The sequence below is a fragment of the Euleptes europaea genome, unplaced genomic scaffold, assembly GCF_029931775.1.
Source record: "Euleptes europaea isolate rEulEur1 unplaced genomic scaffold, rEulEur1.hap1 H_1, whole genome shotgun sequence".
NCBI classification, from domain to species: domain Eukaryota; kingdom Metazoa; phylum Chordata; class Lepidosauria; order Squamata; family Sphaerodactylidae; genus Euleptes; species Euleptes europaea.
In genome coordinates, this window is record NW_026612049.1 from 1,783,570 (window position 1) to 1,801,131 (window position 17,562).

Sequence of the window (17,562 nt, forward strand, 5' to 3'; positions counted from 1 at the left end):
TACAGAAACCTTAAAGGACACACAGCATTTCTATATTCAGTCAGTAGTCAACATTTGAGGTTTTTTTAATCTGCAGAAAATTAAATGAAGCCATTTTTTTTAATTTTTGGAATATTAGATGCTGACTTTGAGATTTGATATACTTTCAAAATCAGCTTTAAACCATGCTCTAAGATTCATGCAGTATTGACCTTATTGTTATAGAGAAACAAGGTGAAAAAAGAAATGGGCTTGTTGCACATCAAATATTTTTTGTGTATAAATAATTGAAAACAAAAATGTTACAAAGCAAAGTATCAGGAAGTGTATTTAGTCACAGATTTGTAAGTGTTTGGAGCTTATGTGATACGAAGGTAGCAGATAGCCTGACTGATTAAATTGCCTTTGCTGTTAGGTGGATTCAAGTGAAGCAGATCTAGCAGAGGAATCCACCTTTGAGTCAAAGTATTCCCCGGACAATGCTGGTACCTTCCAGTCTTCAGTTTCAACTCTGCATGGCAGCAACTACTCAGATGACCTGAACTATAACCTCTCACTACCCTCTTCAACTCCCAAGGTAAAAAAGGGGGAAAATATTATTGTATTGTGGGTGATAAAACAAGTTTGAATGGGAAAATGTTTGTGTCCAGCTACTGTTTTAGATGTAGAGACTCTTAAATGTTGCCACTGTTTGTTTCATGTATTGATGGGTTTTTATTGCTGGATTACTGAGCAATTTCATTTACGCAGTGTTGACTGAGCATTTTTCAGACTTCAGAAGATGAAATAATCAATAGGCTAATGATGTTTTATATTTTTTGGGGAAAAGAATACAATACAGAAGTGCCTTATAAGAAAAAAATTGGAATTTGATTCAACCAAATCCATATCACAATGAGAGTTTAGGTGTATTTAAGAGCAATGTAGTATTACTACGTATATAGCAGTTCAGGAATGAAAAAAAAACCTCATTTTTTTCTTAATAGCAAGCAGTTAGTTACAATGGCTTAGAAAATAAGCTCTCAAAATGATGCTAAATCAGCACCAAAATAGCAAAATAATGAAATTTAATGTAGTTAATCATTAAAGAACAAATTTCTAAAAAATACTATAAAGCTTAATGTGTGTGTGTATAGAACCCATACCCATGTACAGTTCCTTTAAAAAAAAAAAAAAAAAAAGCTTGGTGTCTTCTGCTTTCTCTCCCATTTTTTTTTGCCCTCCAATTCTTGTCAGCCTGTGAATTTTTTAAAGCTTGAATATATTCCATGTGTTTCCTGTAATACTCAAGGTGGGCCCAACATCACTGCTGGTGATGTGGAGTAATTTTCTTGGTTGATTTGTTGTGTATATTCTTGAAAAGAGGAGCTGCTCTTTCTTTCACACCTGAGATTCTCCAGCTGGCAGTATTCCTTCTGGAATGTATTTCTGCCTTTACAGGGCATGAGGCTGACAGCCAGAGTTTATCTCCTAATGGAATTTCCTAATCCATGACAGAATGTACCTTTGCTGAGCCAATGAGACAGATTGTATTGTTTAATTTAGTAATTGTTACTTAAAGGGATTAGACAAGGTGTATGCTGGGAGATGCACATTCTGCGATACATCTGGTCTTTTAGAAGGTGTCACGTTGGCATTTCCTAAAGTCTCTCTTTCATTTTCATTGAGGAAAAAATGAGAATAAAGTGGAAATGTTCAAATCTGGTGGCTTTTTATATTTCATTTGGAATTACAAATAGATGTGCAATGGGCAAAGAGTTGTACCAGGAGCAAGTAGTCAGTAATTTAGTTGTGATGTACTGACTTCTATAAATACATGGAGGGACTTCTTGAAACTGAGGAATATGTGTGGTAGAAAATATCTGTGTTCTTCCTTGGGAGTGGAAGTTCTTCCATGCATGGCTGTTGTTCATGTCAAAAGAAGATGACTGCAACATAGTAACGAACCATCATATGAAAGGCATAGTGCACTTTTGATAAAGTCATTAAAAAAAATCTTACAGTGCAATCCTAGAAAGAGTTACACATTTCTAAGCCCACTGACTTCATTGGACTTAGAAACGTATAACTCTGTTAAGGATTGTACTAATAAAAATTGATATAACACACAATAAAATTTAGGTTTGTTTTGGAGGCAAGGGAAGAGTTTTATGATGAAAATCATTTTAGATTTCTTTTTATATTACCATTCTCTTGGATGCCATGGAAATGTTATCCTGCTAATGTCTTCAAAAATTGGATAGTACTCCAGTTTAATTCCAATATTGCTAGATATGCAGTTAAATTTGGCTTCAGAAGAAGCAGCATGAGACCCTTTAAGTATAAATGTCTAAGGCTGGAAAAGCAGGTGCTGTTCAGATATAAATAAAGATGACTGAAGTGTCTCCTGCTCTTGATGAGATTTAATTAATTGCATCATGCTGATTAAAAAGAAGCATAGCATTTAGTCTTTGCTCAGTTTACTTGCCAGGTATTAAGTTGAACAGACACACATAAAATGGTTTTAATGATTTTTTCACCCCTCTGTAATAGATTCCTTTTTCCCTGTTAATACACCTTTTCAATCATAATGATGATTAAGCGTATGGAATAACTACTCTTCTGAAAATATATCGATGTAGTTAGCCAATAGAAAGTAGACATAATGTGCACCATCAATATATGTCTTCTTATTTCTGGAAGGGTAATGCAGGGGCATATCACATGTTATAAAATTATTATTTTGTACTATTTTCAAGCTGATATAATATAAACATTGTCTTTCAGATAGCTTTTAATAAGAAATGCTTGTACTACATCAGAAACATTGGGAGCATATCCTATCAATTTCAAATGAAACTACATATTTGTTTATCATATTTTTATCCCTAGAAGGAGCTCAGGGTGGCATACATGGTTTTCACCCAACTCCATTTTATTATAAGAACATATGAGCAGCGATTATGGATCAGACCAGGGGTTCATCCAGTCCAGCATCCTATTTTACACAGTGGCCAACCAGGTACTCTTGGAAAACCTATAAGCAGAACATCACATCCAAAGTCTCCCTCCATTGTTGCCCCCCCCCCAGCACTGATATTCCAAGGATTATTGCCTCCAAACATGGAAGCTCATAGCTAATCATGATTTTTTTCCTACATGAATTTGTTAATTCCTTTTCAAGTCAACTAAATGAGTGGCCGTTACCACATCCTACTGCCGTGAATTCTGTGAGCAGCTCTCTCTTTATATGGAGTTCTTCCTTTTGTCTGTTGTCATGACAACATTGTGGGGTACGTTAAGCAGAAAAAGAATGAATGGCCAAGGATCACCCTGTTTGCTTCATAGTGAACAGGGATATGAACCCATGTCTGAAAAGGCCCAGTCCTGTACTCTTAACTACTGTCTCGCACTAGTTGTTGCACCAGCTCTCACATTAGCATTTGTAAAATGAAACCCTTATCAATTTGGACAAAACTTTGATATTTGAAATGCTTGGCGCCATCTTCAGATACTTGCCTGTTTGCTTTCATATTAATGAGTCTTAATAACCAGAAAAATATTCATAGGAACAAATTACCTATACTGCAAAGAGTAATGATTAATTCATTTACTTCCTATAGCAAAACAGCCTAATTGGTCCAGGGCAAGAAAGTGATCTGCAGGTAAGGATATTGTAGCAGGACAATAAGTACCTTTTGGGTGAAGATGTTATAATGTTCATTGTTTTTTTTAAAAATACATTCTGATACTATCCTAATTAGTCTGATCTTCATAATGTAAATAATGTTCATTATTTCACAAGAGCCATAGAATAAAATGCACCTGACTTCTGAATAATAGTTAGTGTCTTATTTTGACAAAGGTTGAAATTATTTTTGTCTTTTTCTACAGTGTATTGGCGTAGACTCTTCAGATGCTTCAATCGCTTACAGATTATCTGACCCAAATCTGTACAACATGGATGTGATACAGAGAGGGGGAGAGAGCAAATCCTCTGCAGAAGTATGTATGGAACAGCCTGAAGGGTTAACAAGAAAAGATCCAACAGTACATGCATCTAAGAAACTAGTTGAATATGAAAACACAAGCGCTTGGGGAGAGCCTCTGCTGACAGCTGAAGTCACACAGAATGCAAACTTAACGTCCAGGTTGCCTCATGATTATTCTGGAAAAGTAAGAGTTTCACTGTACTTTAATGGTGCTACATAAATATATTGGGGTGGATCCAAGTCTTCTTCCAAATTAAGAGGCTTTCGCTCTAGCAGAAGAGCCTCTTAAGTTGGAGGAAGGCTCCTTAGGCTGGAGGAAGGATTCAAACTCTGCTTAGTGGAGTGGTAGGATAGGGGTAGGATCCACCTTACTAATAATGATGATTTAAATTTGTGAATTCAGTTGACTTAATGAAAACAATATAGGATTGGGCTTTCCTTCGGGATTATTGGATTTGTATTGATTTCAGAACGCTCACTATATTCTTGCCAACCCTAATGGTTTGACTGTAGAATAACAGGGCTGGTCCTCATCATTAGCTTGTACTTCCCAAGTGTCTTTTCTGAAACCTTCATTAGCATAGTCCCCTCATTTTCAGGGGAACTGGAGGTAACTAGGTGCTGATTAACATGACAAAGCCCCTGTGGCTACCACAAGGCCTTTGTATCAGATGCACAATAGGAGTTCTGTCCCTGATGAAATTAAGTCCCTCGTTGGTCGCTTACATTGGCGGAAAGCCCCAGGTTCTGATTGAATCCCAAATGAACTATTTAGAGTGAACCCTTGCTGGTGGGCTAAGATTCTTGCTCCTGTTTTTTCACAGAGCAGTGCTTCGGTAGCTATTCCAAAATCATGGAGTTTCCAAAATCATAATAGTTCCAGTCTTTAAAAAGGGTCAGCATTCTGATCCAAGTTGTTGTTGTCCAATCAGCCTATTATCTTCTTTGGGCAAGCTGTATTCTTTGTACTTGCTTAGGAAATTACTTGATTGGATTGGGTGAAATGATGTTCGTAGTTGGGAGCAGATAAGTTTTAGAAGAGGATGGTCTTTTATGGTACTTTCACATTTAGCTGAGAAATAGTCTTCCCCTCCCAATGGTGCTCTATATGCTGGGTTCATGGATCTTAAAGGAGCCTTCGATTCTATTCCTAGGGCAGGGGTGGGCAAACTCATTAGTCAAAAGAGCCAAATATCAACAGTACAACGATTGAGATTTCTTTTGAGAGCCAAATTTCTTAAACTTACATTATATAGGTAGCTACACTGTTTATTAACTTAATAAACTTTAAAGTTTTAAGTCTTAATTAAACTATAGGTACACTGAATAAAACTTGTTATCATACTTAATAGTGATCTTATTTATTGATAAAAATTTAATTGTAAGTCCCTGCCATTTCCCCGTCCCCATCCGGAGTCCTCATCTGGAGGCCTGGTCTACCGCCATAAAAGCCTATTGGTAGACCTGGCCTCCGGCTGAGTCCCATTGGGAGGCCAAGTCTACCCATTGGCTTTCTTGGCAGTAGACCTGGCCTCCGGAGGCCCTTAGAAGCTAATTGGTAGACCTGGCCTCTGAAGGGGGACTTTTTCCCCTCCTCGGAGTCCAGGTCTACCAATGGGACTCCCAATGGGACTCAGCCGGAGGCCAGGTCTACCAAGGGAAGCCCGTCCCGCCCAACAGCTGATAGGCGGGGGAGGGCAGGAACTGCCGAGCCGCCCGCCCAGCAATCATGCGGCTAGAGGGGAGGCTTTAGCCTCCCAACCATTGAGGGCAAGGGAAAGGGGGACCCGGCCATTCTCCACGGCGGGGGGTGGGGAGAGACAGTGCACCCGCTTGCCCGCTCTCTCTCTCTCTCAGGCGCGCCGGCTCCGCAGCCCGGCTGCCGGCGTGAGCAGGCACAAGAGCAGGAGCTCCGAACCAAGTTCGGAGAGCCGCACTCAACGGGCAAAGAGCCGCATGCGGCTCTGGAGCTGCAGTTTTGAGACCCCTGTCCTAGGGAAAGACTCCGGAAGAAATTATCTAATTCCAGCATGGGTAGAAGATTGTTATGGCTCATTCAGCAATTACATATGAATCTTACAGCTTAGATTCGATGTGATGACCAAGGGGAATTGACCGAGCCTTTTGACTTGGTCAGGGGGATTAGACAAGGTTGCCTTCTAGTCCCTTTATTGTTTAATTTATATATTTTTTGTTTTTTAAAGATATTTTATTAACATTTTCAAAAGCAAAGATAACAAACAAACATATACAAACACTTCCATTCATACATTTTGAGCTTACTTCAGGTTATCAGTTTACATGAACATTGTACAGTTATTATGATATTTACTTAAACATTTCTGAACTTAACTCTGTTTATACTAAAAAAAATTATCTTTATTTACAGCTTATTCAAGAATGACTATTATTTTCTATCTCAATTACATTTTTATTCTACAGTTTCCAGTTAGCATATTCAAAATAACATTCCCATTTCTTCAACGAGTCTTCAATCATTCTTTCTTTCAAGTTGTTAGTTAGTCTGGCCATCACCGCATATTCTTCCATTTTTTGTTGCCACTTTTCTAAATCCGGAACAGTCTCTTGTTCCATGATGCTGCCAGTACTATCCTTGCTGCAGTCATCAGATATCCAAAATGTTCTCTATGATTATTTTCCAGATTCTCTGGTGCCATCCCCAGTAACATAATTTCCGGATTCATTGGAAATTTGATTTTCAGAATCTTTTGCATTTCTTGATGAATCTGTATCCAAAATTTCCTAACCTTTTTACAAGTCCACCACAGATGAAAATAAGTTCTGTCCTTATCTTTGCATTTCCAGCACTGGCAATCATATGTTTCAACCACTGCTTTTGTCACCATATTGGTCATTGTTTCTGTTGGTTGACCTTCCAGCTCTTCTTCAGTAGATAATTTGGTTTTTTTGTCATCCTTGCCTTTTCTCTTTGTATTTTGTTGTTGCGTCTGGCCTTCCAGCTCTTCTTCACTGGATGATTTATCTTTTTTGGCACCTTCACCTCTTCTCTTTGTAACTTGTTGTTGCCTCTGTTTTTTTCTTCTTAATTGCATGTGATGATACAATTTTTCCATACACTATTAATCATTTATCATAATTAATTCAATAATAGTTATACATCAAATTTGAACCAACATTAATCATTCATCAGATTTAAATTAATCAATCATTAAATATGACCAACACTTTAAAAATGGTTAAATAGATTACATAGAATCTCCCTGATTTGACATTCAATAATTCATAGATAATCCCATTGTTGGTATCAAATTGTGTGTAAAGTACCATCAAGTCGCAGCCGATTTATGGCGACCCTTTTTGGGGTTTTCATGGCAAGAGACCAACAGAGGTGGTTTGCCAGTTCCTTTCTCTGGACAACAACCCTGGTATTCCTTGGTGGTCTCCCATCCAAATACTAACCAGGGCTGACCCTGCTTAGCTTCTGAGAGCTGATGAGATCAGGCTAGCCTGGGCCATCCAGGTCAGGGCTGGTATCAAATTAGCAGTTAATTAAGTAAGTGATTAAGATATTAGTAAAAATTAATTAGAATTATTTTGACTATATTAATTCATTAATTAAGGGATAGTGTCTATGGTATTATATCTCATTAGTTAGCAGAAGATGCAGTAAAGATATTGTAGTTTTGGGTGGGGTAATAGCACTACTTGATGTTAGGCAACAATTAAAATGAATAAATCAAATCAAATCACACCTTTATTGGCATAAAAGTAAATACATATTGAGGTTAAAAGGATATTTATAAACTTTGAACGGACATCTCTTCCTTACAACATTAAAAAAAAACAACTTTAATATAAGTCTCAGAAAGCTAGCAACCCCTGTAGTAACCTGGGGATAAATACCACTTAAAAGAAATCGAACTAACTCCTTATCAGTGCCACCTGGGCAATCTGTCAGAAGGGGTTCAATAATCTGTTCCCCTAAAGGTGAGCCATGCTTGCAGTGTAGTAGAACATGGGCCACGGTTTCAACCTGTCCAGAGGCACAAGAACACAGCCTTTTCTCATAGGGGACTCTGGCATATCTGCCTGTGGTCCAGGCCGTGGGGAGAATATTTAGACGGGCTTGCATAAAAAGATGTCTCAAGAAAGGGGAGGTCAGGGTGCAGAAGTAGCTAGGTAGTGAGCCCAGAGCCAGATAGATACCAAGGGCTAAGGGTGAGCAAGAGTTTGTAGCTCTAGCAAGGAGCGTTTGTTTTTCAGTGCCAGTAATCCTTAGTTCTAGAGTTCTAAAGGCTTGCACCTCATTTAGGAGGAGTAGCGCCTCGAAGGATACCCCCATGGATTTGATTTTCTCACTGATATTCCTGCTCCAGGGTGAAACAGAGTGATCCGATAGCATATGCCACGTCAGACTCAGGGGGGTGGCTCTATAGTGAAGCCTTAACCAGAACTTAAAAATAAGTAACCAGGCCCTAGTTTCTAATAGACCTAGCCCTGTCTCTAGACAAAGAGCGGGGTACGGGACACAGTTGGGAATTCCCAATATTCACCACAGAAAGGAAGACTGGGCTGACTCTAGCTTCTGGTTGTGGGTTACCCCCCAAGTGGGAATTCCATAAAGTAACAAGGGAAGCAGCTTCGCTTTGTAGATTCTAAGAGTGGCTGGCACATATTGACCACCCCTGGAATAAAAAAAAATTGTGACAGCACCGGGTCAATGTCTCATTGCATTAATAGCCTGATTCATCTGGCTATTCCATTTTAAATTGCTCTGGAAGTTGACACCAAGGTACTTGAACGCTTTAACCTGCTCAATATTATTTCTGTTCAGCACCCAAGACCAGATCTTATGGGACTTAAAGAACACTAGAATTTTTGATTTGTCAAAATTAATTATTAAGGAGTTTTCATCGCAAAAGACTGCAAAAGCCTGCAAAAGGTGATTTAGGCCTACTCTAGTGCGGGATAAAAGTACTGCATCATCTGCATGGGGAGAAGCATGGGGATAGCCTGGCCATTTAAAATAGGGGGATGACCATCAACTTTCTCCAAATAGGAGGCAAGGTCAGCTAGATACAAATTAAAAAGATGGGGAGCCAAAACGCAGCCCTGTTTGACTCCCTTGTTATAATTTATATGGGAAGTAAGCTGGTCGGACCTATTATACCGAATTTGGCAGCTGTTAGAGAAAGTACAGGTTTTGAATAAAAAGAAGTAGGCGTGGATCAATTCCCATACCAGCCAATTTGCGCCAAAGGCGCTCTCTGGGGACTGAATCAAATGCACTTCTCAAATCAAGAAAGGCCACATACAATTCCCCCCCCCCTTTTTGGTGGCTGTACTTACTGGCCAAGTGAAAAAGAACAGCACAGTGGTCTAGCGTAGATTTCCCCTTGGAGAAGCCTATTTGTTCCCGGCCTATCTGGGAGGGGGACCAGATAAGCAACTTAAACAATAAATTGCTGCCGTATAATTTGCCATCCACTGAGAGCAAACTAATAGGGCGAAAATTTGATGGATTCATTGGGTCCCCTTTTTTAAAAATTGGGGTCACAATAGCCGTAGTCCATTCCTCAGGTATTTGGCCACATTTATTGATTTTAGTAAAAAGAGCGGCCAAAACTGGGGCCCATCTCTCTGGGAATACAGAAAATGTTTCGCCAGGAAGGCCATCGGGACCCGGGGCCTTCCTTGGTTTCAATTTAGCTATCAGGGAACTAGTTATAGGTTAGCACTGCTGTTGACTTTAGCCTATGTTATTAGATGGGAAAAGAAAGTCTTGCAATATTTTTCCAACTTTGGCTACAAGATGGTGCTGTCGTTTCAGATGTCGTCCTTGTCTAGATCAGCACTCAGCTTCTAGGTAGGAGATAGAGTTCGGTAATGAAGGGGGGGCTTTGAAGTTTGCTTTTTACTTTTGGTTCGAGGGGGTATTGTAGTTGTCTGCTTTGTGGCTCTGGTTAGGAGTCGGTGATCTGCTGAAATGATATGGGGATGAGGGACGATAGCCGCTTGTTGAAATCACAAAGCACTTAGCTTTCCATAATGGCGCCCGTCTCTCCGCTCACCATCCGCTTTTAGTTTCGATTTTGATTTGCGGACTTAAGCTGATTTGCCTTATCTTCTCCAATATTTCCAGTCTTCCCCTCTCCCCTTCACCTTTGTTAGGAATCCACCTATGCTTTTGTTATAGTTTTGGGGCCGTTTAGAACGTTTAAAACGTTTTTGAAGTTATCCCCCCCCCTTTCAGTCGCTCCTCCCGTTCAACTCTGTTTGGCTGTTTGCCGCTTTCCCCGCCGTCGCTGCAATCTCCCCTGTAAATTTCTTCACCCCCCCCTTCTTAGTTATTCCTGATAATCCTGAAGTAAGCCAAATTTGGCAAATCTTTGAGGCTTGAATTTTTTTCAGCACTCACCCATCTCTCATTCACACATTTACACAAAGATGGTGAAGGCCAGCCTGGTCGGTCCTGCTGCTACCCCCCGCGCTGAAATCACTGGATGGCTCTGAAAAAGTGCGCTCGCCAGTACGCCTGGCTCTCTCGAGGAGAGGGGGAGTTCCCAGGAGGGGTTCTCACCCGGCCCCAATCCTTGGGGTCCCAACTAGGGGGGGCCAATTGAGGAGCGCACTTATGTAGCACTCCCTCTGGCTCGCCAACCTCCACCCGAAGTGTTTAATTTGTATTTGAATGATTTAGCAGTGAATTTTCAAGAGGTTTGTCACCCACCAAAGCTAGCAAACCATAGTATTCCAATATTGCTTTACGCTGACGACGCAGTTCTTTTGTCTCATACAAGAGCTGGGTTGCAAAGATCATTACAGTTTTTTCTGAGTATTGCTTTAGAGAAGGTCTTCCAATAAATCACCATAAATCAAATATTATGATCTTCTCTAAGAAGAGACAACTGCTTTCTTTCTGTTGGGTACTAGATGGTATTGTTGTTGATCAGGTTAAGGAGTTTGTTTATCTTGGTATTCTCTTTTCTTATAATCTGAGCTGGAACTTCCACCAAAAAGCTGTATCTAATACAATCAAACCTTGTGTTGGGGCAATTGTTAATTGTTTTTATACCAAAGGTGGGAAATGTATCCCTGGAGCTATTCAAGTGTTTAATCTAAAAACTATTGCAATTATTATTTTTGGTGCTTCTATTTCATAGAATCAAAGAGTTAGAAGGGATCACCAGGTAAAGCGGGTCAGTGCGTTTCAGTGCCTATGCTCTTAGAATCGACCCCTTCCTGAGAAGAAGTATGTTATTTTATTCAGTTTGACACCTAATAAGCAGGACTCAACTGCTTTCTTACCGGAGTCAGCTTTTTATTGAATTGCCTCAAAAATATGTAAATATGTATATGTATGTACAGTATATATAATATGTATGCATGTAGATGGTTACAAAGTCTTAAAAATGTTACAAAGTTCAGACATTGAGTCTTAAACATGTACATGTATGCAAGCAATCTTAAACAATCTCTATACCTCTATATGAGAGTTTCAAACCTTAAAACAGTAATATTTCATTCAGAAAATACAACATTTACAGAAATCTTGTTAAAATATCATAAAATAAGTTGGCATACTTTACCAAATTATGTCATTTGTGAACCTCCCTAGTACAGCAGGACTAGAGAGACCTGAAAGTTCCCAATCCATGTTAAGGATGAATAGACCTTTAAGGTCCTCTATTTGTTATTTTAGTCTTTGAATATCTTTGGTGTATGCAAAGTCTAGAGTAATCGCTGATCATTCTATGAGTTCATGTAAGAACTGAAGTCTATAGAGTATATTTTCAGTCCATGCCAGGACCAGCTTCATGAAACTATAGAGAAATCTGTGAGTGTTCTCAGCCTATGAGAGGCCTCTGATCTATGCTAAGATCAGAGAGATCTGTGTGTGAATCCCTAGGTCTTGCCAGAACTAGAAAGCTATGTAAAGTTTAAAGCCATGTGGAGATCAAAGAGTTCTGTGTAAGACCTTAGTCTGAGGGAAGTATTCTGTGTAAGACCTTAGTCTAAGGGAAGTCTTAAGAACTTCCATGCCTATAAGGGCTGGATAGATCTTAGTGAAAACTTCTTAATACATGCAAGTATTAACTAGATTTCAGTACCTCCATACAATAGATGGAGATATCTATAGGGAGCTCTTAGAACCTCCATGTCTATGCAAAGACTTGGAAAGATCCAAGCTCCTCCAGTCCATGAGGACTGGAAAGCTCTAACAGCCTTAATCCACTCAAGGATCAAAGTCTGAGAGCTTACATCCCACTCAAGGGATGGAGAGATCCATCTAGGCTAGAGGGTTCTAACCTGTAAGATACTCTCTCTCTTCTGGCTAGAAAGCTCCTCCTTTTATATCCTTCAAGATCAGTGTCTCTCTGCCCTTGGCAGGATTTAGTTTTATGGCTTTATCTGAGCTTGAGAGTTTGTGCAAAACTGCACGTGAAGTGTATGCTACCTGGGGCAGCAGTTCTTCTGTGCTTACCCATATAAGGAGTTCCTGTCCACATCAGGTCATTTGCTGACCATAGATACTCATACTAAACAGTCAGTTTGTGTCTTTGTTATGTTTCTATAATGGTTGGTTTTACCAGCATTCTCATATTCTGAAGAATACGATAAAAATGAATCTTACCTTGACTATATAAGACCATTTTGTTATATTCAAACTGTTACAGGCTTTGACTTATTAGAGCACATGAACTATGGTATTAGTGTTGTACATATGCAGAATTATTCAATATAAAACCCAATTACACATACAAACTGCAAATTATAAAGCAGAAGCTTTTAATTTCCTTTTAAAAGGAAAGAGAGCCTGGATTAGGGCTGTTGAAAAAAAATTCGGTAAAATTCGGATTCGGCAAAATTTGGCCCGTTTTGATTCGGGCCGTGCCGAAGTCCGAACTCCCCCTGCTTCGGATCCCCGAAATTCGGGCGAGATCCAGAGTTCGGGGGAAAATTCGCCCCCCCGCGCGCCTTCAGGGGAGTCGGAACAGATATGTGCCTCCCGGCCGGGAAGCACAGATCTATTTAAAGCTTCCCCCCACGCGCCTTCAGGGGAGTCCCAGGGGAGGCGCGTGGGGGGGCTTGGAATAGATTGTCTCCCGGCCGGGAGGCACAGATCTATTTAAAGAGCCCCCTGCGCGCCTTCAGGGGAGCCCCGTGAAGGTGCGGGGGGAATCTCGAATCTGCCAAATTTATTTGCCGAAACCCCGAAGTCGGCAAATTCGGCTCCCCCGTTTACCGCCTTTTTTGAGTTCAGTTCATCCCGAACCGAAAAACAGCCGAATTGGGGAAAATTCGGCTGTTTTTCGGTTCGGGACGAACCGAATCGACAGCCCTAGCCTGGATATTCTTTGCCAGAGGCTTATGCTCTTAAATGTTTCAGAGTCATTGCAATATACTAGCAGCACATTCTGGCTTTTTCTATGACCTTTCCCAGCCTTTTCAGTGGCTGATGAGAAATGCTTAGCAGCACTTTCTATAATTCTTGAGTTACAGAAATGTGTGCTTGATTCTCGCCTTTCCAGTGACTTCGAGTGCAGAAATGCTATCCATTCCAAGGGTATTATAGGTTGACTAAGATGTAATGATGTAATGTAAACAATAATTGTATATTATGATTTAAACATGAAAACATGATGCTATTAATTAATCAATGGGTTCAATCTCAACATATTTTTCTGGAGATGAGAATGATGATAAAATTGATTATATAGAGAGATGGCAAAGCTCAAAACTGATTGTTTAAAGTTTAGCAAAATAGCCTGGTGAAAGAGGAAGACCTTATTTGGTAATACAATGGGAGGCCACTGAGCATGTGCAATAAAAACGTCAATTGCTCGATCGTCAGAGTCAACCTCATTGAAGGTGATTGAAACAGTATACATACAGGCAAGGAGAGGGCTACTACTTCAGACCTCTCTCAGAGGGTCTCAGAAGATGGTTTTGGTATGTATGGCTTTACAAATATATTATTCTAGAGTGTGAATTAGATACTTTGAACTAAATCAGACTTCTTTAACAGTTATATTTTAAGTGTTGGATTTTAAAACTGAATGGTATGTAGAACTTGCTTGCTTTACTGTATACATTGTTATTGAATATTAAGACTTTGTAATACTTGCATATACATATATATATACACAATTACATTGGAGTACATCAATAAAAAGACTTACTTTTTAAGTGAGTAAAGTAGTTGAGTCCTGCTTAGTAGGTGACTAGTAGGTGATCATTAGGTCACAGTCAGCAGAAAATACTGCCAAAGTACCAAGATTTGGTCAGAGCAAAAGTATTTCTGAAAGAGAAAACATTTGAGGACAGAGAGTGCAGACTGTAATTCTGGCACAAGAGTACAACAGTACAAGTCCTTGGCAAGAGAATGTTTAGGCTTGTTCACTTTCAAATGAAAAAAGCCTCTGAATGGCTGTGCTTATGGACTTTAAATAGGAAAATTCTACGAACTCTTTTATAGAATAGAATAGAAATTTTATTACAGTCAATGACCAGCACAAGTAAAATAGGTAAGTTACCAATTTACAGTCGTCTAAAAAAACATCTGAATAAAACATGCTGGTTCATTAGTTAGTTTAATGAATGAACCACTTGGTAAGTAAAGGAGAGCACATATAATATAACTGTTTGCCTTCATTTTCAAATCTGCTGGTTAGCACAGCCTCTCCTCCATTGTATGTCAGTTGCAGCGGCACAGAATCTAGCAACTGAATATGTTATATCTGAGTTGACATCCATTAGCAGGGATGACATATGGAACTGTTCATACTGGCTGGGAGATTTATGAATTAGTGGTGAGATGAACCTTTCTCTGATAGCTGTATAATATTGACAATGGAAATAACTCTTTTATATATTCTTGCCTGCAACACTGGGTCATCTAGTCCAACCCCCTGCACAATGCAGGAAATTCACAACTACCTCCCCCAGTGACCCCTACTCCATGCCCAGAAGATGGCCAAGATGCCCTCCCTCTCATCATCTGCCTAAGTTCATAGAATCAGCATTGCTGACAGATGGCCATCTAGCCTCTGCTTAAAAACCTCCAGGGAAGGAGTTTACCACCTCCCAAGGAAGCCTGTTCTACTGAGGAACCGCTCTGTTAGAAAATTCTTCCTAATGTCTAGACAGAAACTCTTGATTTAATTCCAACCCATTGGTTCTGGTCCGACCTCCTGGGGCAACAGAAAACAACTCGGCACCATCCTCTATATGACAGCCCTTCAAGTACTTGAAGATGGTTATCATATCCCCTCTCAGTCTTCTCTTCTGCACCCAGCTCCTTCAACCTTTCCTCAGAGAACTTGGTCTCTAGACCCCTCACCATCTTTGTTGCCCTCCTCTGGACACGTTCCAGCTTATCTACATCTTTCTTAAATTGTGGTGCCCAAAACTGAACACAGTACTCTAGGTGTGGTCTAACCAGAGCAGAGTAAAGTGATACCATCACTTCACGTGATCTGAACAATATACTTCTGTAAATTCAGCCCAAGATCGCATTTGCATTTTTAGCTACCGCATCACATTGCTGACTCATGTTAAGTGTTTGGTCTACTAAGACCCTAAGATCCTTTTTGCACACACTACTGCTAAGACAAGTCTCCCCCGTCCTATAATTATGCAGTTGATTTTTCCTACCTAAAGACAGAAATTTACATTGATCTTTGTTGAAATGCATTTCATTGGTTTTAGCCCAATTCGCCAGCCTTTTACTGAGGCAGTTGCTGGTGTTGTACTTTGTTCGGAGTTTGGCCAAATGTCTCTTGAAGCAAGGGCATGGTTGTTTTCCTTTAAGCTACAATTCAGGCTGGTTTGAGACATGACTTGTATAGATCCTCATGGCAAAAAATTTTTGATTAGAAATTGTCATTGATGGGTGTAGTGTAGGATATGATTGTTGAGATAGTCAAGATCTAAATTCAGTCATTATAGGGTTAATGTAAGTTTTGAATCACATCATTCTGTTTGAGCCGGTTAACGAGCTTTATTTTCTGGAAACAAAGCTAGATAATAGCTGATTACTTTCACTGTGCTAGAGAGCGAAAGCCTGACTTGCGTGTGTGTGTGCTGCGCCCTGCTCAGCACCTGTATGCCTTAATTGGTAATGTAACTTAATGTTTTCTATGTCGACTATGAAGGAGATAGGATTTTATTGTTTTAATAGGAACGTCCCGTTTACCTTTCCCTAAGAGATTTGATAAAGCTTTGTTGATAATAACTTCGGCCTCAGCGTTCTTATTTTTACAACAATAAGAGATCTTGGGAAATCAGAGGCCTTCTGAAATTAAAAGCTATTAAAAACATTGATTCTGTTAGTGTATCGTTTTGTGCTTGTCGCGTTTGCTCGCCTCAGTTTTTTTGAATTCCTCCCCCACGTTGCTTGCCTGGTTATACCTATTTCTTGACAACTCATTTTTAAGAGCTTTTTTTTCTTGCTAGACTGAATGCTAACCCTTCTATAGTTATGCAAGGTAGATACATGAACCTACCATATTTGGAAAGGACCCGCTCATGTTCTTCTAGCACACGTGCTTCTGGAATGTTTTTTTTATGAGGATCGAAGATCAAGATCTATTATTCCTCTTCTAACAGATCGGACTACCCTGACCTGGATGGCCCAGGCTAGCCTGATCTCGTCAGATCTCAGAAGCTAAGCAGGGTCAGCCCTGGTTAGTATTTGGATGGGAGACCACCAAGGAAGTCCAGGGGTTGCTATACAGAGGAAGGCACTGGCAAACCACCTCTGTTAGTCTCTTGCCTTGAAAACCCCATAAGGGGTCGCCATAAGTCGGCTGCGACTTGACGTCACTTTACACACACACAACAGATAGGACTAGTAACTCTGTGTCTGAACTAATACCCTATTTATTAAATGATAGGGATCATACGGTTACATTGGCAGCCCAGAGCCAGCCAGCAGCATAGTGAAACCTCATTTTGCATGAAGCCTGTGTGCCCTTTGCTTCCCTCTCTGCCTCCTCGCTTTCTTTTCAGCCTGAGGCACAGTAGCTCAGGTGACGGAGTGAGAATGCCAAGGCACCTGGAGGAGAACAGGGAGTAAAACCCTAACCACTCCACTATGACTACCTTGCTCTTTTCACCAGTCTTCAGCAACACGGTTTCTGAACCTGAAAACCAATGGACAGCTTGGCTCGCAAATGGCTGGAGGGGCGACCCCTTTGTGAGCCCATAAAATTGGACCCCCTGTCCCAAAGTTCACCAAACTTTGGTTACCATCTAAGGAGAGTTCCTTGCAGCCACACTGCAAAGTTGGGGACGCTGTCTGAACAAATGCCCCCACAGGAGCTTCGAACAAATCCCCGTAATGGACTTGAATTTTTCAGTAAGCTGAATACCGATGTGGGTATTTGGCTTATTCCAGGTTTATTGGGGGGAAATGGAAACCTGAAATTTACCAGGTTTTTTTGGGTTTTTTTTTTTTGCACAACCCTAGTTAAGACCAAAACTTTGAACTTGATATGGAATTCAATCTGGAGCCAGTGTAGCTGGTGGCACACCGGCTGGATATGTGATGTCCTTGACGTTCTAGTTGGGACCTACACAGCCGCATTCTGGACCAATTGCAGTTTCCAGAACAATCTCAAGAGTA

The 17,562-nt window shown here is 40.2% G+C and overlaps 1 protein-coding gene across 1 annotated transcript in view; it reads left to right on the top strand.

Moving 5' to 3' along the window:
- Positions 1-17,562, top strand: part of LOC130492892 (multiple PDZ domain protein-like) — a 202,872-nt gene that overhangs the window by 99,514 nt on the left and 85,796 nt on the right. Inside the window, exons 19-20 of the mRNA XM_056866653.1 lie at positions 395-556; positions 3,853-4,134. Of these exons, the coding sequence (XP_056722631.1) occupies positions 395-556; positions 3,853-4,134 (444 nt within the window). The remainder of the gene's footprint in view (positions 1-394; positions 557-3,852; positions 4,135-17,562) is intronic.